Source organism: Loxodonta africana, chromosome 7 (assembly GCF_030014295.1).
Source record: "Loxodonta africana isolate mLoxAfr1 chromosome 7, mLoxAfr1.hap2, whole genome shotgun sequence".
Taxonomy (NCBI): domain Eukaryota; kingdom Metazoa; phylum Chordata; class Mammalia; order Proboscidea; family Elephantidae; genus Loxodonta; species Loxodonta africana.
In genome coordinates, this window is record NC_087348.1 from 76668258 (window position 1) to 76693303 (window position 25046).

General features: G+C 38.8%; 1 protein-coding gene across 1 annotated transcript; it reads left to right on the top strand.

Moving 5' to 3' along the window:
• Positions 1 to 8694: 8694 nt before the first annotated feature.
• Positions 8695 to 9661, top strand: LOC135227197 (olfactory receptor 5P76-like). The gene has a single exon (XM_064289475.1). It carries the CDS (start codon positions 8696 to 8698, stop codon positions 9659 to 9661), a length of 966 nt encoding a protein of 321 aa, XP_064145545.1. The 5' UTR covers position 8695.
• Positions 9662 to 25046: the final 15385 nt, after the last annotated feature.

Consider the following 25046-nt stretch of genomic DNA (forward strand, 5'->3'; position numbering starts at 1 on the left):
TAAAGGTATTCCAAGGCATAGAAAATGACAGAATACTACCCAACTCATTCTATGAAGCCACCATGTCCCTGATACCAAAACCAGGTAAAGACATTACAAAAAAAGAAAATTATAGACCTATATCCCTCATAAACATTGATGCAAAAATCCTCAACAAAATTCTAGCCAATAGAATCCAACAACACATCAAAAAAATAATTCACCCTGATCAAGTGGGATTTATACCAGGTATGCAAGGCTGGTTTAATATCAGAAAAACCATTAATGTAATCCATCACATAAATAAAACAAAAGACAAAAACCACATGATCTTATCAATTGATGCAGAAAAGGCATTTGACAAAGTCCAACACCCATTCATGATAAAAACTCTTACCAAAATAGGAATTGAAGGAAAATTCCTCAACATAATAAAGGGCATCTATGCCAAGCCAACAGCCAATATCACTCTAAATGGAGAGAACCTGAAAGCATTTCCCTTGAGAACGGGAACCAGACAAGGATGCCCTTTATCACCGCTCTTATTCAACATCGTGCTAGAAGTCCTAGCCAGGGCAATTAGGCTAGACAAAGAAATAAAAGGTATCCGGATTGGCAAGGAAGAAGTAAAGTTATCACTATTTGCAGATGACATGATTATATACACAGAAAACCCTAAGGAATCCTCCAGAAAACTACTGAAACTAATAGAAGAGTTTGGCAGAGTCTCAGGTTATAAAATAAACATACAAAAATCACTTGGATTCCTCTACATCAACAAAAAGAACACCGAAGAGGAAATAACCGAATCAATACCATTCACAGTAGCCCCCAAGAAGATAAGATACTTAGGAATAAATCTTACCAAGGATGTAAAAGACCTATACAAAGAAAACTACAAAGGTCTACTACAAGAAACTCAAAAGGACATACTTAAGTGGAAAAACATACCCTGCTCATGGATAGGAAGACTTAACATAGTAAAAATGTCTATTCTACCAAAAGCCATCTATACATTTAACGCACTTCCGATGCAAATTCCAATGTCATATTTTAAGGGGATAGAGAAACAAATCACCAATTTCATATGGAAGGGAAAGAAGCCCCGGATAAGCAAAGCACTACTGAAAAAGAAGAAGAAAGTGGGAGGCCTCACCTTACCTGACTTCAGAACCTACTATACAGCCACAGTAGTCAAAACAGCCTGGTATTGGTACAACAACAGACACATAGACCAATGGAACAGAATTGAGAACCCAGGCATAGATCCATCCACGTATGAGCAGCTGATATTTGACAAAGGACCAGTGTCAATTAACTGGGGAAAAGATAGCCTTTTTAACAAATGGTGCTGGCATAACTGGATATCCATTTGCAAAAAAATGAAACAGGACCCATACCTCACACCATGCACAAAAACTAACTCCAAGTGGATCAAAGACCTAAACATAAAGAATAAAACGATAAAGATCATGGAAGAAAATATTGGGACAACCCTAGGAGCCCTAATACAAGGTATAAACAGAATACAAAACATTACCAAAAATGATGAAGAGAAACCCGATAACTGGGAGCTCCTAAAAATCAAACACCTATGCTCATCTAAAGACTTCTCCAAAAGAGTAAAAAGAGCACCTACAGACTGGGAAAGAATTTTCAGCTATGACATCTCCGACCAGCGCCTGATCTCTAAAATCTACATGATTCTGTCAAAACTCAACCACAAAAAGACAAACAACCCAATCAAGAAGTGGGCAAAGGATATGAACACACATTTCACTAAAGAAGATATTCAGGCAGCCAACAGATACATGAGAAAATGCTCTCGATCATTAGCCATTAGAGAAATGCAAATTAAAACTACAATGAGATTCCATCTCACACCAGCAAGGCTGGCATTAATCCAAAAAACACAAAATAATAAATGTTGGAGAGGCTGCGGAGAGATTGGAACTCTCTTACACTGCTGGTGGGAATGTAAAATGGTACAACCACTTTGGAAATCCATCTGGCATTATCTTAAACAGTTAGAAATAGAACTACCATACAACCCAGAAATCCCACTCCTAGGAATATACCCTAGAGATACAAGAGCCTTCATACAAACAGATATATGCACACCCATGTTTATTGCAGCTCTGTTTACAATAGCAAAAAGTTGGAAGCAACCAAGGTGTCCATCTACGGATGAATGGGTAAATAAATTGTGGTATATTCACACAATGGAATACTACGCATCGATAAAGAACAGTGACGAATCTCTGAAACATTTCATAACATGGAGGAACCTGGAAGGCATTATGCTGAGCGAAATTAGTCAGAGGCAAAAGGACAAATATTGTATAAGACCACTATTATAAGATCTTGAGAAATAGTAAACCTGAGAAGAACACATACTTTTGTGGTTACGAGGGGAGGAGGGAGGGAGGGTGGGAGAGGGTTTTTTATTGATTAATCAGTAGATAAGAACTGCTTTAGGTGAAGGGAAAGACAACACTCAGTACATGGAAGGTCAGCTCAATTGGACTGGACCAAAAGCAAAGAGGTTTCCGGGATAAAATGAATGCTTCAAAGGTCAGCGGAGCAAGGGCGGGGGTCTGGGGAACATGGTTTGCGGGGACTTCTAAGTCAATTGGCAAAATAATTCTATTATGAAATCATTCTGCATCCCACTTTGAAATGTGGCGTCTGGGGTCTTAAATGCTAACAAGCGGCCATCTAAGATGCAGCAATTGGTCTCAACCCACCTGGAGCAAAGGAAAAGGAAGAACACCAAGGCCACACGACAACTAAGAGCCCAAGAGACAGAAAGGGCCACATGAACCAGAGACCTACATCATTCTGAGACCAGAGGAACTAGTTGGTGCCCAGCCACAATCGATGACTGCCCTGACAGGGAGCACAGCAGAGGACCCCTGAGGGAGCAGATCAGTGGGATACAGACCCCAAATTCTCATAAAAAGTCCAAACTTAATGGTCTGACTGAGACTGGAGGAATCCCGGCGGCCGTGCTCCCCAGACCTTCTGTTGACACAGGACAGGAACCATCCCCGAAGACAACTCATTAGAAATGAAAGGGACTGGTTAGCTGGTGGGAGAGAGACGCTGATGAAGAGTGAGCTAACGATATCAGGTGGACACTTGAGATTGTGTTGGCAACTCTTGTCTGGAGGGGGGATGGGAGGATAGAGAGAGAGGGAAGCCGGCAAAATTGTCAAGAAAGGAGAGACTGAAAGGGCTGACTCAAGAGGGGGAGAGCAAGTGGGAGTAGGGAGTGAGATGTATGTAAACTTATATGTGACAGACTGATTGGATTTGTAAACGTTCACTTGAAGCTTAATAAAAGTTATTAAAAAAAAAAAATTCAGCTTTACATGGTAGTCCACTTCATATTCCCCAAGGAATCGAACAGACTTTCTTACTCTCACTACCAAATACTTACAAAATGAACAAGCTGAATGAATGATGGTAACATTACCTTTTATATATGAACTTTAGTATGCCTTAAAATGAAGTATCAAAGTAAATTCAAAACTATTATGAGAAATTTATTTTATTGTATCCCAATAATTGTCAAATGAAAATGCACCGACACCTACATAGAAACAAAAATTAAAAAATAAATAGGCTGCTTGAGAATTGACAGAACCCTTAAGACTAGTCGTGTAGGTGTGATTTGAACTGTTTGGTTTCCACTGGAGAACGTGGTAATGATCTTTGGCGCTTTCAAATTCACATTTGAATCATTAGAGATTTATCCCCAAAGGCAAACAATAATACAAAGCTAGAAAGATAACCTGGCTGCTATATAAAAACAATGACTTCTGATTTATTACCAAAAGATGAATGAATTATTTCAAGAGGTAAGATTTCAGCATCTGTGAGTAAAACTGATGTATTGATTATAATTCAACACTGAGAACACTTTACTCTCTAAGATTGTGTCTGTGGTCACAAGCCATAGTCGGGTAACCTGGCAGATGTAACCAAGCAGTCAGCTAGCAAGTAACTTTGAATTCACTTAGGTTTCCAGTCAGGTTAGTTTGAAAAAAGGAGCTCAATTCAAATTACCAAGACTCCTTAAGTCCAGGAACTCATACAATCTTTAACACTATCTACACATGACATCCACCACAATACTAATTCATTAGCTTCTAGATTCTTTGGGGATTTATTATTTTATACATCTTTCCAGAAAGTTTTACTCTATTTATGGGTCTCAGTGCTCCAGGATCACAGTCAACAAGACACAACAGATGAAGCCTAGGATAAAAAGCCAGAAAATTTCCAGATGCGGGTCAACCGGGCCACTAGCTGGGTGATCCTGGCTAAACTCCTTAACTTGCGAGGCTATACTTTATTCAGCTGTACACTATGTCAAAAATAATATTTCATTCTACAATACTCCAATTAGAAGCATTCTTATAGTAGAAAAATGGTTTGATTTTTTTGCATAATTGTACTTTACATTCTGGGTATCAGTCACACACTGTTTTATAAGGTGATTAGATGGATATTTCACATTCCTTCATAAAACAATAATATTTTAACTACAAATATTTAACAAATTTACAAAAGGTGACTATACCCTAATTTGAAATTCCTGTGTTGTATTAATAACAAGAACAATTGTATTTCACCCATTAGCACAAGTTGCTTCAACTCCTCATTCTCAGTCTTCTCATGTGAAAAATAAGGATAATAGAAGTAGGTAACCTCGAGAAATTCTTGTGAGAATTTGAACTTACGTAAAATGGTAAGCATAGTTCCTACCACAAAATAAGCTCTGAATGAATGTTGGTTCTTATTTTGTTGGGGGAAAACCCTACTTCACTCATTCTTCAGGGAGGGAGATAAGGGTTTCTAAAATTAGGATTAGCAAGAGAATTAGGATAAGATTTCTGTCTTCAGATTGCCAACACGTGTTTACCACAACTATCCGTCCTCCCTATACTGTAAACTACTCCTCAGGAGGCACCCCTTTGAGGCACTGACAGTGAGTGAAAGACCATTTCTTATCCGGAATTCCTCTAAGACTCGTTTTATAAGTTAGCCATCTACATAATTCGCCATATGTGTGTCTTCTAACTTTTGCTATACTAATCAATGTACATGCCTTTATAATTCTTGTTATTTAAAATTCAACTTTGCATAAAGTTCCACCTCATGTTCCCCAAGGTATTTAATGACTTGTCTTATACATATTAGTAAAAAAATGTTTATCAATGAACAATACAGAATGGATAAAGCTTAACTTTCTATATCTGAAGTTTAGCACTGAGCACCCCTTAATCAGAAATATCAAAGTAAATTTGGAACCGATATTTAGATAGAAAACCAAAACCAAACCAGTTGCCATAGAATTGATTCCGACTCATAGAGACCCTAAGACAATTTATATTATTCTCCTCAATAATTATTAAACCCAAGTTATAGACCTGTGCATGAACATCTATGGAGAAACAAAAGAATACATTGACCACTTGAGAATTTACAGAATCCTGTGAGGACTGCAACTGCTCATATGCGCTCCAGGACGTGCTCCATGGCGCTTTGTGAATTCACATTTGAATCTCTAGAATCTTCAGAGATTTATTCCCAAAGGCAAACAATAATAAATGATAATCTATGTAACCACAGTGACTTTAGAATTATTACTAAAGATAAGTGAGTTTTTTTCCAAAAGTTTGTGTGTGTGTGAATGAATCTGAAGTACTGATTTTCATTTACCATCTGAGAACACATTACTCTCTAAGGCAGTCTGTACTCACAAACCAAGGGTGGGAAAGAGGGCACACGTAATCCAGCAATCAACTACCTAGTAAGAATCTTTGGCTGAATGACTCTGTTCCCACAATCAGTTTCATGTGACTAAAAAGGCATAAACCAAGTTACCAGGATTCCATATGACCAGAAACTCATAGGATCATTCAACACTATCTAAACAAGATATTTAGCCATTTAAAAAAAAAAAAAAAACCCACTGCCATGGAGTGGATTCTGAGATGCACTGGATATTTATTGTTAGTAAATAGCTTGACAGAAAAACTTACTTTGCTTATGGGTCTGAATGCTTTTAACAGTAGACAAAGCTCAGAATATAAAGCCAGAAAATTTGGAGATATGAGCAAACCTATCCACCAGCTGGGTGATCCTGGGTAAACTTTTAAAATTTTTAGGTTACACTTTCTTCAGCTGTACACAGCTATGTGTGGCTTAAAATATTGGACAGCATATACCCCACAGACCCACGAAGTTTTGTTTTGTTTTAATAGAAACCAGCTCTCCTTTTGTTTATTTCCCCCTAATCATTTTAATGGAGCTCTGATGGACCGGTAGTTAAGAACTGACTGCTAACCAAAATATCAGCAGTTCAAATCCACCAGCTGCTCATTGGAAAGCCTGTAGGGCAGTTCTACTCTGTTCCATAGGGTGGCCACGAGTAGGAATTGACTTGCTAGCAATGAGTTTTATTATTGTTTTTCAATGGCTTTAAAGACCCCAAACCCAGTCTCTTGCAGTACTGGACCACAACTGGGATACAGGTAGGTGAGTCAGAGGACATGGCTCTGGCCATGGGCTGTTGAGTATTGTCACGCAGTGGCTGAGGCTGGGGATGTGAGGCCTGGGCTGCTTCTGCTATTTAAGCTTGCAGAACAGAGGATGGGGCTGGGCTCCTCTGCCCTCTCCCCTCTTCAGTTCCTCACTTCCCCTGGACTGGATCCTACCACCACCGGTTCCACTGGTCTCTGCCTGCAGTTCCAGGAGCAGCAGCAGTGACAATAGCTGTGACAAGGATGACTGGAAGCTGGCTCTCATAAGGTTTTTAATACGGTGCTGTCATAATGTACAGATCACATAACATCCTATTTCACAGAACGTATCATGGACCAATGCATATCTGTATTATGTTGAAGACAACAAAATTTTTTTCTACAATGCTCCAATTAGGAGACATTATCACAGTAGGAACTGATTATTTGCTTGAATAAATGCACTTTACTAATGTCCTGATTATCAATCCTATAGTATTTTGCATAGTAATTAGGCCAATATTTCAAACTATAGGTAGTCCCCGATTTATAAGTTACAGATGAACCACACGTAGGACTGTCTGTCTTTGTTTTTTCTTTCTCTTACTGTTAGTAATATGTACTACGTACAGTGTTGCAGTGCATAATTTGCTGATTTATCATTCTCAAAAGTTCACTCAAAGATGTTCAATGTTATGATTTACTGTTTAAAACACTGCTGTATAGCGGGCTATGAAAACTAAAAAAAAAAAAAAACACATGAACTATTTGACTTGCCTTAGAACTGATTAACACAGGGTTTCTCAGAATGGAAACTGGTCTAAGTCGGAGGCTACCTGTACTTGATAAAACAATAATATTTTAATTACAAATGTTTGCAAATTGAATAAATTTACAAAGTTGACTCCATTCATCCCTAATTTGAAATTTCTTTTTGGTACTATTATCAAAAGCAATTGCATTTCTATTCTTTTTAGATGATCTTATTAAAAAAAAAATAATAAAATAAATAAAATAAAAATTTTTATTATTATTTTTTTTATTTAACCAGTAAACCAAAAACCAAACCCATTGTCATCGAGTCAATCCTGACTCATACTGACCCTACAGGGCAGAGTAGAACTGCCCCATATGCTTATCAAGAAGCAGCTGGTGGATCTCAACTCCCAACCTTTTGGTTAGCAGCCTAGCTCTCAACCACTGTACCACCTGGGCTCCATAGTGACCCACAGACATTGTGAAATATATAACTAACTAGTCTCTTCTCTCATATATTAGCTGTCAAAAACTTAAAGGATAATCTAATACTCACTTATTGGCAAGTGTTTTGGACATTGAGGTACTATTATTATTTAACTGCATTTATAGGATAGTTACTAAAGAAAGGTCAGACTTCTGGCGTTCACATTTTGACTCCACACTTGCTATGCAACCTCGTGCAAGCTACATAATCTCTTTCACCTGGTTTCCTCATCAACAAAATAATGACAGCACTTACTATTATTCTATAAAAAATAAAATGGAACTATGTATGGTGGTGCAGTGGTTAAGAGCTACAGCTGCTGCCCAAGAGGCTGACAGTTCAAATCTACCACCTGTTCCTTGAAAACCCTATGGGCAGTTCTACTCTGTTCTATAAGGTCACTATAAGTCAGAATCAACTCAGTAGCAACAGGTTTGCTTTGGTTTCAGGTATTATATATATTATATGCATATAATTCTCAGCAATATCCTTGTCATTTATGAAGCTTGTTATAAATGAGAGTTTTATGAAGTTTCCATTAAAAGACCTACATTTTTCTTGGTATTATACTCACAATTCCTTTTTGTTTTTTTAATCACTTTCTTTTCTTTTTTTTAATTCTTTAGCTTTAAAACCACTTTAAATGTATTTTTGGAAAAATATAATATAAAAAGAAAAATCATATGTTCAATCACCTGGTGTTATTGTTAACACGTATATATATATATATACATACACACACGCATATATAAGTGCATATCGACATGTAAAGAAATATATGTGATTATACATTAATTAATATGCAATGATATTTGAATGATGTCTTTATTTATGATGACTTTCCATATGTGTATTAATGAAAATGAAGCCATGAAATTTATAACTTCTTTAATGCAATTTTTTCATCACAGATCTTTTTTGATGCCAGCAACATTGTCTCATGGATTCCCTGGTGGATGGGAACCACACTGCAGTGACAGGGTTCATTTTATTGGGCTTAACAGAAGATCCTACACTTCAGGTCATCCTCTTCATGATCATCCTATGCATCTATCTGGTGACCATATCTGGCAATCTCAGCACAATCATTCTGATCAGAATCTCTTCTCATCTCCATCATCCTATGTATTTTTTCCTGAGCCACTTGGCTTTGACTGACATAGGCTTTTCATCCTCTGTCACACCCAATATGCTTGTAAACTTCCTGGTGGAGACAAATACAATCTCCTACACTGGATGTGTGATCCAGCTTGGATCAGCTGCTTTCTTTGGACCACTTGAGTCCTTTCTTCTAGCTGCCATGGCCTATGATCGCTTTGTAGCAATCTGCACCCCACTGCTTTATTCAACTAAAATGTCCACGCAAGTCTGTGATCAGTTATTCTCTGTGGCTTATGTAGGTAGTTTTCTCAACGCTTCCTCCTTTACCATTTCCTTCTTTTCTTTATTCTTCTGTGGACCTAATCGAGTCAATCATTTTTTCTGTGATTTTGCTCCTTTAGTTGAACTTTCCTGTTCTGATGTCAGTATCCCTGCAGTGGCCCCCTCATTTTCTGCTGGCTCCATCATTGTGGTCACAGTGTTTGTCATAGCCATCTCCTATGTCTACATCCTCATCACCATTCTGAAGATGCACTCTACTGAGGGCCGCAACAAGGCCTTCTCCACCTGCACCTCCCACCTCACTGCAGTCACTCTGTTCTATGGGACCATTACATTCATTTATGTGATGCCCAAGTCCAGCTACTCTACTGACCAGAACAAGGTGGTATCTGTGTTCTACATGGTGGTGATCCCCATGTTGAACCCCCTCATCTACAGTCTCAGAAATAATGAGATTAAGGCTGCTCTCAAGAGGCAGCTTCACAGAAAAAATATTTTCTTGACAAAATCTCTTATTTGGTAGGGTTTGAGTCAATAATATACTATTAATGTAATATTAAATACATTAAATACATAAATAATGTAATATTAAAAGCAATTTGGTTCCTGTGAGCAAAATATCAAGCCAGTATGAGGCTTCATAGTATACGTAGGGATGGATCTGCAGACAGTAAATCAGAGACAATAGTGAGTTAACTTTAATAAACTAAATTATAAATTAAGAATCACAAATAGGTCCACATGAAGAGAACCTTAATTTGCCTAAAATCCTTTTTACATTTTATTCATATTTTACTTTTCAAAGGAATTCTATGTCCTAAGTCCCGATTATTGTACCTCCAGACCATTAAGGCTATCTTCATTTTCAACAGGAGATTATGCTGAGGTGAGCCTGATAATCCTACCTTTGCCTTGACTGAGTACTTTCTGAGCGGAAATAACAAAGTGGACCCAGACAGTAAAACTGCTATAGACGTGGTGCTTGGAGAAAGCTTATCTACTGGGGGTGGTCTTTATGGACTCTTAAAATTCCAGCCTGTGTTTCTGGGTCCTGACTCTGGCCTTGGATATAAGGGGTCCCCAGAGTCTAAGAGGGTGAGACCACCCCAACTAACCTGTGAATTGCTCTATCAGATCAGAAGAGATGACTTTCCCTGGGGGAATAAACACGGTTCCCAAACTCATCAGGGACTGAGCAGAGCAAAAGCAAAAGAGGATTTCCAAGAGAATCAGGCAAGCTGGATGACATTGAGTCTGTGAAGAAGAAACTCTTGGAGGCATTCATGATCAGGTACACATCCTGCTCATAAAACTCCAGGGGCCTGGACTGTTTCTCAGCTGAAATACTGACTGCCCCTCTGGACAGGCTAAATTAACCCCTATATGCTGATGACTGCTACATTTATTTCTGTTTCCTGTCCCCGCTTAAGGATTCGGACATAAATTGCATGTTTTTGTAAAAGAAACACACAGCATGTCTTATTCAGGGTTCTCTAGAGAAACGGAACCAGTAGGGAGACAAAAGGAGAGAACATAACTTTGAGACTTCTGTTCCAGCAATAGCAGGTTTGCTCATTTCAACCAACTCGCACGGTGAGCACAGCTAAAGGGAGAGAGGGATTTTTCTAGAGAAATTGGTCACTTGATTATGGGAGCTAAACCTGTTGCTGTCAGTTGATTGAGACTCATGGTAATGCATGTGTTATAGACTAGAACTGCTCCATATGGTTTTCTTGGCTGTAATCTTTATGGAAGCAGATTGCCAGGTCTTTCATCCACAGCACTGCGGGGGGGGTTAGAATTGTCAACCTTTAGGTTAGTAGCTGAAAGCAAACTGTTTGCGCCACCTAGGGCCAGGAATATATGTAAATAACATTTTTGCGGTCCAGCTGATTTCAACTGAAGAGACCCATAGAGTTTCCATGGGTTGTAATCTTTATGGAAGTGGACTGCCACATCTTTGTCCTGTTTCGTGGCTGCTGAGCTCCTGCTGCCAACATTTTGGTTCGTAGCCAAGTGCTTAACCACTGCACAACCACAGACAGAGAGAGATTGATTTTGAGAAACTGGCTCACAAGATTAGGTAGGGTAGGAAGTCCAAAATCCATTTGTCAGTTAAAAGGCTGGAAATTCCAGCAATGTCTATTTACAGTGTTGAAGCTGAATCCTTCTACTTCAGGAAAACATCATTTGCTTGTAAGGCCTTCAACAGTTTGGATGAAGCACATCCGCATTATGAAGGGAAATCTGCTTAGTTCAAGGTTAATTGATTTAATGCTAATCACATGTGAATACCTTCATAGCAACATCTAGACTAGTGTTTGTCCAAACAACTGGGCACCATAGCCTATTCATATTGACATAAAAGTAATCATCACAGGGCATTAATCATTTCATTCATTAAAAATTTATACTGAGTGCTTAAATATCTCTGCTACTGTGTAGGCTATTGGAAATATAAGTGACAGACAAAAATTCCTTCCTGGAATTAATCTTCTAGCAGAGGAGGCAGACAACAAAACTAACAAGTACGTGATACAGACTATTAGAAGTTGGTGAGTGCTATGGAGAAAAAAAAGCAAAGCAGAGTAAGGGAGACTGACATGTCAGTGTAGACCTCGCTGAGTAGGTAACATCTGAACAAAAGACCAAAGTAAGTGAGGACACTTCATGCCAGCTGTGGTGTTGCCTGTGTACACACATACAATTGAGCTTTTAGGCTTCTGTTCAAGCAATGGGAGGCTTGATAATTAAATCAATTCTCATGATGAACACAAACTAAACAAAGATTGATGAAATATTAAATACATCATAAAATCACATTAGAGCTTACAGGATAATAAGTGAGAACCCAGATAAACTGTGATTACCCAGAAAGGTAAGCTCACCACTCAAAAATGCTTTTATAATGAGTAGATTTGACAAGTAGAAGAAAAAGCTAAGAACTGGGGCTGTGCATTTAGTGTTCTTTTGCAGATAAAAAAGGCAGAAGTCAAAGCCTAGGGCATGACCTGGTGAGATGTCTAATTCCTACACCTCATATACACCGTGATGGTAGGGGGGGAACATGAAGTAAACAAGCCTTTCTACAGATTTGCATCCCTGGAAATCTAGGGAAAGTCAAGCCTAGAACATGGGTTAAGGTGGTCTAAGACAAGGTGACTTGAATAAATACATGAACATCCTACCTAGAGAAAGGTCTTCATTCCAAGGCTTTTTTCCTGCCAATATTTATGACCATCAAAGACTGAAAACTAAAGCCAGGCACAAAAGAAATCAAGAGACTAAACATGGGAATCAGTGAGAACAACAGACCACAGAAACACATTCGCTAAGGGTAAGATAAGGGAATTAACAGACGGAGACTATAATACTGCTAAGCTTAAAGAAAGAAACTTGGAAAAAAATACAATCAACCACACAAAATATTAGCAAACCAAATTAAAAAAACATATTAAAAGGTTGAACACCATGATCAAGTGTGATTTTTCCCAGGGACACATGGTGGTTCAACATTAGAAAATCAACCAATGTAATACAGCAAACTAATAGAACAAAGGAAAGGACCACTTGTTCATCTCCATTAATATAGAAAAGGCATTTGACAAAATTCAACACACTTTCATGATACAAACACCACACAAGATGGGAATATAAGGGAAATGAGTTTCTTTGTGTAGCCTTTTGCCTTGCTTCTCTATAATAGAGAGAGAGAGGAAGAAATCAGCTTGGGAGATTTTTTTCCTGGGCCCTAAAGAGTTGTTATAGTTTCCCTTGTCACAGTTACCCATGGAAGAAGCCAGTCCCTGCCAGTAGAAAATATCAGTTATGCAAATAGATGGAGCCACTTGAGAGGGGATTGGTCAGTTCAGTCCAGTGAGGGGATTGGTCAGTTATTATGCAAAGAGGGTGTGTAAAATCTGCCCCATAAGATTGAGCCACTTTCCTATAAAAGCACCTACCCCACAGAGGTTAAGCGGATACCTCACTACCATCAAGAAGATCCTGAAGTGGAGTGTGTCCTCTGGACCCAAGGTTCCTATGCTGAGAACCTCCCAGATCCAGGAGACAGAGCTGTAACACTGAAGACCAGTGTGAGACGGCATGGTGAGCTTCCTGGCCCATGGAGTGAGGTGGCTACAGTGCACTTGCCGACCCATGGAAACAGGGAACTGAGGGCCTTTACGTAGGAGGCTTGCTGCTGTAGTGGGGTGCCTCCAGGCACCTGTTGGTGGAGCTAATAAGCTCCAGGCCAGGCATGAGCAGGGGCAGAGGCTAGGCTCAGGTGAGGATAGAGGCCAGAGCAGCAGGGGCAGAGGTAGTTGCCAGTCCCAAGCCCTGAGAGTGAGGGCCTGGTATCAGCAACCAAGCAGAAGCTGTCCTGATTGAAGAATTATATCCTGAGTTATTCCTGTTACTTTTCTGTATGTGGACTTTAAACCTAAAATCTAACCTACTGGCATAACTGAAATGGATGACTTCAGGCCTAAATTAAAACTCCATTCTGAATTAAACTGAAATATTCACTTCTACTGTTCTCAACAGAAAACTCAGACTTTTTTTTGTCAAAAGTTAACTGTGTGTAACACAAAGGGAGCAAGAGTCAGGATTTTTGGCTTGGATGAAGATTTGTTTACTGAGGGTGATTATTAAGAATATTTATTCAGCTTGGTCTTACAAGAATGCCTATCTCAAGCATGTCCATGGAGGTTAGGATACAGGATTAGAAAACTGATAATGTTAAGATGAAGCCTATAACTGTCTCATAACTCTGTAACCAAGATGAGGTAAATGTCAATTAATTAACCAAGTATTAATTGAACTACATTTTCACTCACTGGAATCTTCTGCTCCATTTCTACTAACTCATTGCAAACCTGTAACTAGGTAAAGTCATAAGCCTGTCACCTGAAAATGAGGGAAAATGCAGGCATATAGCCGTAATTAAAATTATTCCCACAGAATGCCTTGTTAACAAACCTCAGGATGTAACAGTCTCAGAAAGAAGCAAATAAACTTATTGATGTTAAGAAGAATGTCTTGGTCAAAGACGTTAGAGAGGTTAGAAATTAATGTTAGGAAAGCTTGTAGTTTAAGAAAATCCTTGTAATTTTTTGCCACGTAACCCTCCCCACCCTCCACAAGCAGTTCTTTGTTTGCTCCATCTGATAAAAGCTCACAGTTTTCCCTGTAGTTTGGAACATACTACAGCATCTTGCCTGGGTGCTTGTGTGTTTGCCCATTTTGCGAAACGTTTTATCCTTCAGCAAAGCTCTTGGTCTTTATTTCTCAAAAGACAAAAACAACAACAACAAAAACCCACTGCTATGGAGTCGATTCCAACTAGCAGAGTGTAAGTCTTGTTTTTTACCACGAAACTTCCAAGTTAATCCTGATCTCATGTTGCTTCCTTAATGAACCATGTAACTATGAGTATGGCCTGTGACTTGTGTGTGGCTGTTGCAACAAATTATTGAACCCAGCAGAGAAGTAGAGAGTGCAGTGGGGACAGCTGGTGTCAGAATTAGTAAAAACTTTGAAGAGTGGAAGTGTGTCTGACCTCAGCCTCATATGAGTCAGCTTTGTGCTGATGCTGAGTCTCATCCTTCCTGAAGTCAGACAAGCTCCGACACTGTTGCTACCTCATTGCAGAAGGTGAAAGGCTTGTACATAAAACAGTGTAGGACATTACTAAAAGACATTTCAAAAAAGACCTAAATAAATGAAAGGACAGTCTGTGTTCATGGATTGGAAGGATTAACATATTTAAGATATCAATACTACCCAAAGCAATCCACAAATTGAATGCAATCCCCATCAAAATTCCAACAACCTTTTTTTTTGCAGAAACGGAAGGCCAAATCTCAAATTTATATGGAAGGAGAAGGAACCCCAAATAGCTAAAGCAATTTTGAGGAAGAATGAAGCTGGAGGACTCAGGCTTCCTGATTTCAAAACATACTATAAAGCTACAGTAAAAATTAAAACAGCCTGAGACTGGTGTAATAATAGACATATAGGCCAATGCAATGGCATTGTGAGTCCAGAAATAAAATCATACATCTATGATCAACTGATTTTTGACAAGGGTGCTTATTTAGTGGGGAAAGAAATCTCTTCTCAAACTAATCCCAAGATACCAGTCCTTGCTCAGACAATAATGTCCTTTATTTTCTAAATACGTCATGAACCTCCATGCTCTGTGACTCTGCACATGGTGTTCTCTCTGCCTCAAATTTCTCTACACTATTTCACTTCCTCTGAGACTTTTACTCATCTATCTGGCCCTAGCTTGGATTCTGTTGACTCTTCATTCTCTCCTGTTGCTCACATTTTCTAGATTCCAGGATCCTAAACATCCACTCCCCCCAAAAATGTCCTCTGAATTCTATTTTTGCTACTCATTTTGACTTTAGCAACTCTCTAGTCTCTCCCTCTCCCAGTCATATCCTTCACCTACTACCAGCTTTTGAAGTCAGAATGTCAAATCTATGATTGTGCTACTTCTGTATATTACAGACCTCTTTTGAATCTCCACTGCTTACATGTTAATTAATATGCAACAACTTCTAAGCTTTATTGCATGCTTCAGTTATACAGTCTCATACATTCTCATAGCTACCCTAAGAGAAAATACTAGTGTTATGTCCATGTGTGTAATGAAACAATTATGGCTTAGTTACATAATTTTCCAAACATGACACAGCTGATAAGTGGAGGAGCTCATACTCACAGCATGGCAGTGAGAATTCTGGAGGCCCACTTGCTTGGCTAGTCAATTATATGTCCTCCCCAAGTACAAGTGCTCTAGCATGGCATTCAAGGTCTTACCTATCCAGGCTCATCTCTGCCACCAACCTTCACCATATAGGGAACATGGCACTGTTTCCCAAACATGGCATGTCCTTTCATGACTCCCCTAGTTTATACACGTTGTTTTCTCTAACTTGTAATGTCTTTCCTGCCCTTCTCTACCTCCTAACTTTCTTTAAAAGATAATTTAAATTTCACCTCTTCAAGGAAGCCTCCCTTAACATCCGCATTTTTTTAGTCATTTCTTCTAGATATGTACCGTATTTTATTGTGATGAAGCCTTCTAAAAGCTTGACACCTACGCTAGACAGGGAAGAGACTTAGTTTAAAATTTTTATGCCTCAACTTGCAGCCTAAGCTCGTAAATATAGGTCTTTGAGTAAGGTTAGTTTACTGACTATAGGAATGAATGGAACCCCATCTTCTTCAGGAAGCCTTCCATGATAATTTCTTAGGTATACTTACTAATTCCTTCTCAGTTCATTATTTGCTCTATTTAACATTTATTTCATTTGGAAATGTAGTGAAGATAGTTGGCTGCTTTCTAAATAGGTTATAAGAATCATGAGGGCAAGACCATGACACCCAGCAATGTGAACACACATATAGATACCACGTTTGCTTAAGTAAATTTAAAAATGGTGAACCACGAAAACAATACTTCTCAAAACTCCACCAGTGGTTTGCTTATAGGAGTCAGAGATTATAAATTTCTCACCCAAGACATAACCCTTGACAAATCACACTTGACTTATTTAAGTGGTCAACTTCCGAGGGGCATATCAGAATTGCTAGAGGAAATTTATCAAAATAGTATGTACTCACCCACAACAGCCATAAGTTTTGGCAAGCTTCAGAATCTCCAGGATATCAGGGTATGTGTAGTTTGCAAAGGAACCCCGGTGGTGCAGTTGCTAAGCTCCTGGCTGCTAACTGGAAGGTCGGTGTTTTTGAATCTAGCAGCCACTCTGAGGGAGAAAGATGTGTCAGTCTGCTTCCATAAAAATTTACAGCTTTGGAGACCCTATGAGGCAGTTTTACTCTGTCCTAGAGTCGGAATTAAGTCGACAGGAGTGGGTTAGTTTTTTTTTTTTTTGTACTTTGCAAAATCATTCTTAGTGCTTTCCTTATACTACTCAGTGGAGTAATGATAGAGGGTATACCAATATGATTTGATTTATATTCTTCCCAATGACCCTTGCAGTCACTAGAGAGCAAGATGCCTATAACCCTGTGTAAGTCTTTCTGTTTTGCACAATCTAACCTCTTTCCACACCTGAATTTTTCCTTGAGTTTGCCGTACTATCCTCCTTTCAGCCCTTCAAACTGCCCTCAATTAGTTTTCTGGGTTCCGGCTTTTCCAGGAATAGAGAATTGACAACATTCTTAATTTAACTCATCATTTCTTCAGTACACTCTAACAAGCTCTTAACATCTATACCAAAATCAAACCTGTTGCCATTAAGTAGAGTCCAACTCAGCGATTGTCTAGAACAGAGCAGAACCTCCCCATAGAGTTTCCAAGAAGCATCTGGTGGATTCGAACTGCCAACCTTTTAGCAGTCGCAGCTGTTAACCATTATGCCACCAGGGTGGTTATTAAAGACATACAACAATGTTTTTTATAAAGAGGAATGTTGTTGTTATTGTTAGGTGTAAAGAGGAATAGAAAGCTACAATTTCCACCTTCTTCAGAAGGAGAATCATTTTCCATTCTCTTAAAATCATGACGTAGGTAATTACACTATAGAGATAACTTACAGTCCTACAAGTCATGTATGGCTTTCTGGAGTTCTTCCTGTGATTTCATAAGTCTGTAATTCAACGATGAGTTTGAGACCAATTTGCCTCTTAAAATTCTGTGCTAAGTTCACTTTCTGTACCTGAAATTACAAAGTCTTCTATTATAGAAAAGGTGGTGTTCTCTCCATTCCTTAGGGATGGAGCTCAGTTCCAGGAAGACTTTAATGAGAGTCCTAAGACCACTGGAGACCATTATCTTGAGATCATTCTTTTAAATGCCATGAGTCTTGTGCTCTGTGGATCTACCACACAATGTGATGCCAAAAAAAAAAAAAAAATTGCTTTTTAAATCCTGACATACTATAGAGACTCTTCAGTGATATTTGTTATTTTTCTGAATAACAATGAAAATGATTGAAATTCAACGTGTGAAAAACATATCTTGGAATGTAGATGATTCTCTCTGGCATATTTTACTTCCTGTACATTGTTACTAATTTTATAATTCTGAAAATTTGCCACGTCCCTCAGGTCTGTTCTGCCCTATTCATAGGGCAAGAGGATGGCATGTCATAAGAAGACATCACCTGGGGAATCAGTCAGAAGCAAGTGGGTGGGAAGAAAATGAACCCATAGTTTGATCACTATCATTGCTCCCCAAGCAGGCAACTCTCCTGTAGAAGACCTCGCTGAGAAAGAAAAGCCGCTTTCACTGAAATCCCCAGTTACCGCACTGCCATTGGTGACATCCACAAATGGCTCCTAACTGCCTCTCTCCTCAGCTTGGCAGCCAAATTCTTCTACCAACTAAACCTAAACTTAATGTATTATCAAGTCTTATCTCCAAAATCTGCTCTTATAACACCAGTTCTTCAGGCAAACCAGTTAACTCACTGTCTGTTGATTAAGTTTTGCACTTTCCTTGGTCTGTAGCCTGTTTCTTCTATCTGAAATGCACTTTCCCTGATCTCACCCTCCAAAATGTTGCCTATTCACAAATACCACCTCATCCAAGATGCCCTTGGCTTGCATAATATATAACAAACCCAGACAGAAATTATAGCCTTGGAGAAGGAATTCCACACAGAGCGGCAATTACTTGGCACGGTCTCCACTGGCTAACAAAACCTCGACGCTAATAGATGTGCTGTAGCAGTCTAGGTAGAGTAAAACCTGCAAAAGTCAGAACATGAGTAAGGTGGAAACCCGTGAGAGAAGGAAAACTCAAATATTTTTCACTAATGGAGAGTGACAGAAAAGTGGCAAGACTGCACCCTGTCAAAGGAGGAAAACTTGTGAGATCCAAAAAAACAAGACAGACCCATGGAGTTCTGGCTGTCACAGGATTAACTGTACTTGTATATAGCAATAATTTGGGACTTTTGAAGGTAGGTGGATTATTTTTGTACCCTCTCTGGATCTTCTTTACCAGGCTGGTGGACACATTCCTCAGTTTCTTTGAGAGCTTACTGCTAGCAGCTTATAGCTGTACCCTTTTTAGAAATGCTTTCAGCTGAAAGCAATATAATTGACTGGAACTATTTGGAAGTGCATGCCCTTACACTAGGGTGGCCCATGCCCAATAACTGAGTGACACAAAACAAAACAAGCAAATAAACAAACCCACCTCCTACCCTCAAGATACAACAACTCTGAGGTACCATTTAAGATTCAAGACTCCATGCAAACCCAGGATGAAGTTACATTTCAGATGACCTCACATCTTTGTCTGGATCCTCCCCTATTTCATTCACTAACAGTTTTCACCTGAGAGCAGTTCTTCACTGAACCACTTGTATAAGAATTTTTGCCTAAGGTTCCACTTTTGGAGAACCTGTCGTAAGATAGTCAACGCGTACATGGGAATGAGGGCTTCATATATTTTATTGTTGTTGTTTTCAGGTGCTGTTGAGTTGGTTCCAACTCATATCAACCCTATCTACAGCAGAAGAAAACACTGCCCAGTCCTGAGCCATCCTCACAATCATTGCTATGTTTGAGCACAGCCACTGTGTCAATCCATCTCGTTGAGGGTCTTTGTCTTCTTCCTGACCGTGTTCATTACCAAGCATGATGTCCTTCTCCAAGGCTGACCTCTCCTAATAACTTTTCCAAAGTACTTGAGATGAGGTCTTGCCATCCTAGCTTCCAAGGAGAATTCTGGCAGCAATTCTTCCAGGACAGACCTATTCATTCTTCATTCAGTCCATGGTGTATTCAATACTCTTCACCAACACCACAATTCAAAGCCATCAACTCTTCTTTGGTCTTCCTCATTCATCATCCAGCTTTCACATGTATATGAGGTGATTGAATATACTATGGGTTGGGCTGGGTGCACATTAGTCCTCAACGTGACAGCGTTGTTTTTAACACTTTAAAGAGGTCATTTGCAGCAGATTTGCCCAACAAAATACATTGTTTGATTTTTTGACTGCTGCATCCATGGGCATTCATTGTGGATCCAAATAAAATAAAATCCTTAACAATTTCAAACTTTTCTCCAGCTATTATGATGTTGCTTATTGGTCCAGCTGTTAGGATTTTTGTTTTACTTATGTTGAGGTGTAATCCATACTGAAGGCTGTAGTTTTGATCTTCATCAATAAGTGCTTCAAGGCCTCCTTACTTTCAGCAAGCACGGTTATGTCGTCTGGATATTGCAGGTTATTAATGAGTCTTCTTCCAACCCTTATGCCCCATCCTTCTTCATATAATCCAGCTTCTCAGACTCTTTGCTCAGGATGAAGACTGATTAAGTCTGGTGAAAGAATGCAACCCTGACACATACATTTCCTGATTTTAAACCATGCAGTATTGCATTGTTCTGTTTGAATGACTGCCTCTTGGTCTATGTACAGATTCCTCAGGAGCACAATTAAGTGTTCTGGAATTCCCATTCTTTGCAATGTTATCCATAATTTCTTATGATCCACACAGTGGAATGCATTTGCACAGTCAATAAAACACAGGTAAACACTTTTCTGGTATTCTCTGCTTTCAGCCAAGATCTGTCTGACATCAGCAATGATATCCCTCATTCCTCATGCTCTTCTGAATCCAGCTCAAATTTCTGGCAGTTCCCTGTCAATGTACTGCTGCAACAATTTTTGAATTATCTTTGGTAAAATTTTAATTGCATGAGATGTTAATGATATCTTTTGACAATTTCTGCATTCTGCTGGACCAATTTTCTTTGGAATGAGCACAAACGTGGACCTCTTCCAGTCAGTTGGCCAGGTAACAATTTTCCAAACTTCTTGGCATAGACGGTCAAGCACCTCCAGCACTGAATCCATTTACTGAAACATCTCAATAGGTATTCCATTAATTTATGGAGCCTTGTTTTTTGCCAATGCCTTCAGTGTAGCTCAGACTTCTCCTTTCAATACCATCAGTTCCTGATCATATGCTACATCCTGAAATGGTTAACACTGACCAATTCTTTTTCCTTCCATCTTTTAATGCTTCATCCATTGTTCAACATTTTGCCCATAGGATACGTCAATTCTGCAGCTTGAGGCTTGAATTTTTCTTCAGTTCTTTTATCTTGAGAAATCGTGAGTGTGCTCTTCCTTTTTGGTTTTCTAACTCCAGGTTTTTGCACATTTCCTTATAAAATTTTAGTTTGTCTTCTCAAGCTGCCCTTTGGAATCTTCTGTTCAGCTTTTTTACTTCATTGTTTCTTCCATTCACTTTAGCTACTCTATGTTTGCGAGCAAGTTTCAGAGTCTCTTCTGACATTGATATTGGTCTTTTCTTTCTTTCCTGTCTCTTTAAAGACCATTTGCTTTCTTCATTTATGATGCCCTTGATGTCATCCCACAACTCATCTGGCCTTTAGTCATTAGTATTCAATGCTTCAAATCTTTTATTGACGTGGCCTCCAAAATCAGGTGGGATACACTTGAGGTCATACTTTGGCTCTCATGGACTTGTAATTTTCTTCAGCTTCAATTTGAAATTGCATATGAGCAATTGATGGTTTGTTCCACAGTTGACCCCTGGTCTTTTCTGGCTGATAATACTGAGCTTCTCCATCATCTGTTTCCACAGATGTAGTTGATATGATTCCTGCGTTTCCCATCCATTGAGGCCCATGTGCATAGTTGCCATCTATGTTGTTGAAAAAAGGCTTTTGCAATGAATAAATCATTGGTCTTACAAAATTCTATCATGCGATCTCTGGTGTCGTTTCTATCACCAAGGCCTTATCTTCCAAATATGGATCCTTTTTCTTTGTTTCCTTCTTTTACATTCCAATCACCAGCAATTATCAGCGTGTCTTGATTGCATGTTTGATCAGTTTCCAACTGCAGAAGTTGGTAAAATCTTCAATTTCCTCATTTTTGGCATTACTGATTAGTGTGTAAATTTGAATAATAGTTGTATTAACTGGTCTTCCTTGTAAGTGTACAGACATTAACCTGTCACTGACAGCTTTGTACCTCAGGCTAGATCTTGAAATATTCCTTTGGACAATGAGTATGATGCCATTCCTCTTCCATTTGTTATACCTGGCATAGTAGATCATATCATTGTCTGGTTCGAAATGGTCAGTACCAGTATATTTCAGCTCAGTAATGCCTAGGATAATAATTTTTATGCTGGCCATTTCATTTTTGATGACTTTCAATATTCCTAGATTTATACTTCATACATCCCATGTTCCCATTATGAATGGATGTTTTGCAGCTGTTTCTTCTCATTTTGAGTCGTGCCACTCAGCAAACGAAGTTCCTAAAAGCTTTATTCTATCCAGGTCATTAAAGTTGACTCCATTTCTGGAGGCAGCTCTTCCCCAGTTGTCTTTTGAGTGACTTCTAACACGAGGTGCTCATCTTCTGGCACTATATCAGATAATGTTGCATTGCTATTCATAAGGTTTTCACTGGCGAATTTTTTCAGAAGTAGATCACCAGATTTTTCTTCTTAGTCTGTCTTAGTCTGGAAGCTCCGTTGAAACCTGTCCATTATAGGTGACCCTGCTGGTATTTAAAATGCTGGTGGCAGAGTTTCCAGCATCCCAGCAACACACAGGCCACCACAGTACAACACACTGACAGAGGCTTTATTGTGCATCCTCAAAGGTAGTACCAGCACCCTTCTGTCAATTCGTTGTGCTGTGGTGGCTTGAGTGTTGCTATGAATCTGGAAGCTATGCCATCAATATTTCAAATACCAGGAAGATCACTGTCTTTGTCATCGAGTGCTGCTATAACAGAAATGCCCCAAGTGGATGGCTTCAAAAAAGAGAAATTGGCTACAAATCCAAATTTAGGGTATCAGCTCCAAGGGAAGACTTTCTCTGTTGGCTCTGGAGGAAGGTCCTTGTCATCAATATTCCCCTGGCCAAGGAGCTTCTCAGTGCAGGGGCCTCAGGCGTCTAAAGAATGTGCTATTTTCCTAGTTCTTGTTTCTTGGTGGTATGAGTTCCCCATGTCTCTGCTTGATTCTCTTTTTTACATCTCAAAAAGATTGGCGCAAAACACAATCCAATCTTGTAGATTGAGTCCTGCCTCATTAACATAACTGCCGCTAATCACGTCTCATCAACATCATAGAGATAGGATTTACAACACACAGGAAAATCATATCAGATGACAAAATGGTAGACAATCACACAATACTGGGAATTGTGACCTAGCCAAATTGATTCACATATGTTTTGGTGACATAATTCAATCCATGACAGTCACCCATGGTGGACAGGTTTCAGTGGAGCTTCCAGAATAAGACAGACTAGAAGGAAGTGCCTGGTGATATACTTCTGAATATTAGCCAACGAAAACCTTGTGGATAACAACAGGATACTGTTAGATACAGTGCTGGAAGATAAGCAGTTCAGGTTGGAAAGCACTCAAAATATAAAGGGCAAGAACTGCCTCCTCCAAGTAGAGTGACCTTAATACTGTGAATGGAGTAAGCCTTCTGGGCCTTCATTTCCTTATGTGGCATAACTTAAAAATGAGAAACAACAGCTGCAAACATCCATTAATAATTGGAATGTGGAAGGTACAAAGTATGAATCAAGGAAAATTGGAAGTCGTCAAAAATGAAATGAAGGCTTGGAGATCAATATCCTAGTGAGTTGAAATGGACTGGTATTGGCAATTTTGAATCTGACAATCAAATGGTCTGCTATGCTAGGAACTACAAATTGAAAGGAATTGGCATTGCATTCACTTCAAAAAGAACAATTCAAAATCTATCCTGAAATACAATGCTGTCAGTGATAGGCTAATATCCATCTGCCTACGAGGAAGACTAGTTACTATGACTCTTATTCAAACTGATGCACCAACCATGAATGTCAAAAATCAAAACATTGAAAATTCTTAAGAATTCCTGAGTCTGAAATTGATCAAACGTGCCATCAAGATGTGTCGACAATTCCTGGTGTCAGAATGCAAATGTTGGAAACAAAAAGAAGGAACAGAAGTTGAAAAATATGACATTGGTGATAGGAACAATGTTGGAGATTGCATGACGGAGTTCTGCAAAACAACAAAAAAAAAAGGACTTACTTATTAGAAATACTTTTTACATTGTTTGCAAAAATAAAATTAATTTTTATGTATTAACTTTGTATGCCTCAATCTTACTAAATTAGCACTAATATATGTTTTGTATATTTCTTAGAATTTTTTGCATGAACAGTTATCTGCAAATGGAGACAATTTTGCTTCTTCTTAGCTCAGCTTCATGCTTTTCATTACTTTTCATTACTTATTTCAATGCTTCGAACATCCAGTAAAATGCTGAATAGAAGTGATGAGAATGGACCTCCTTAGTTTTTCCCAAGCATTGAAGGAAGTCGCTTAATATTTTACAATTATAATGATGTTAGCTGGAAGGTTTTGCACAGATGCTGTATCAGGTTGGTTTTTTTTTTTTTTTCTCCTCACTTTCCCTTTTGTGCTTTCTTTTGGATTATTTGAAAAAAAAAATTCCATTTAATTTATCCATTGGCATAGGTATATCTCTTTGCATTACGTTTTTAGTGGTTGCCCTCAGGGTAAAACCCTGGTGGTGTAGTAGTTAAGTGCTACAGCTGCTAACCAAGAGGTGGGCGGTTTGAATCCACCAGGCACTCCTTGGTAACTCTATGGGGCAGTTCTACTCTGCCCTATAGGGTCCATATGAGTTGAAATCGACTCGATGGTAGTGGGTTTGGTTTTGGGTTCTCAGGATGAAAACATGTGTGGCTTAATTTTCAGTTTACCTATAGTTAATATTTTAGCAATTCTTAGCAATTTAGATAAAATACCAAAACGTGTATGTTTATTTTCCTTCTATGAACTTTGTGCTATAGTTTTATATGTGTTTTATATATCTTAAAGGAATTAAGA

What these genes read in the sequence shown, in the direction of transcription:
- LOC135227197 (XM_064289475.1), top strand. Translation starts at nt 8,696, where the DNA reads ATGGATTCCCTGGTGGATGGGAACCACACTGCAGTGACAGGGTTCATT.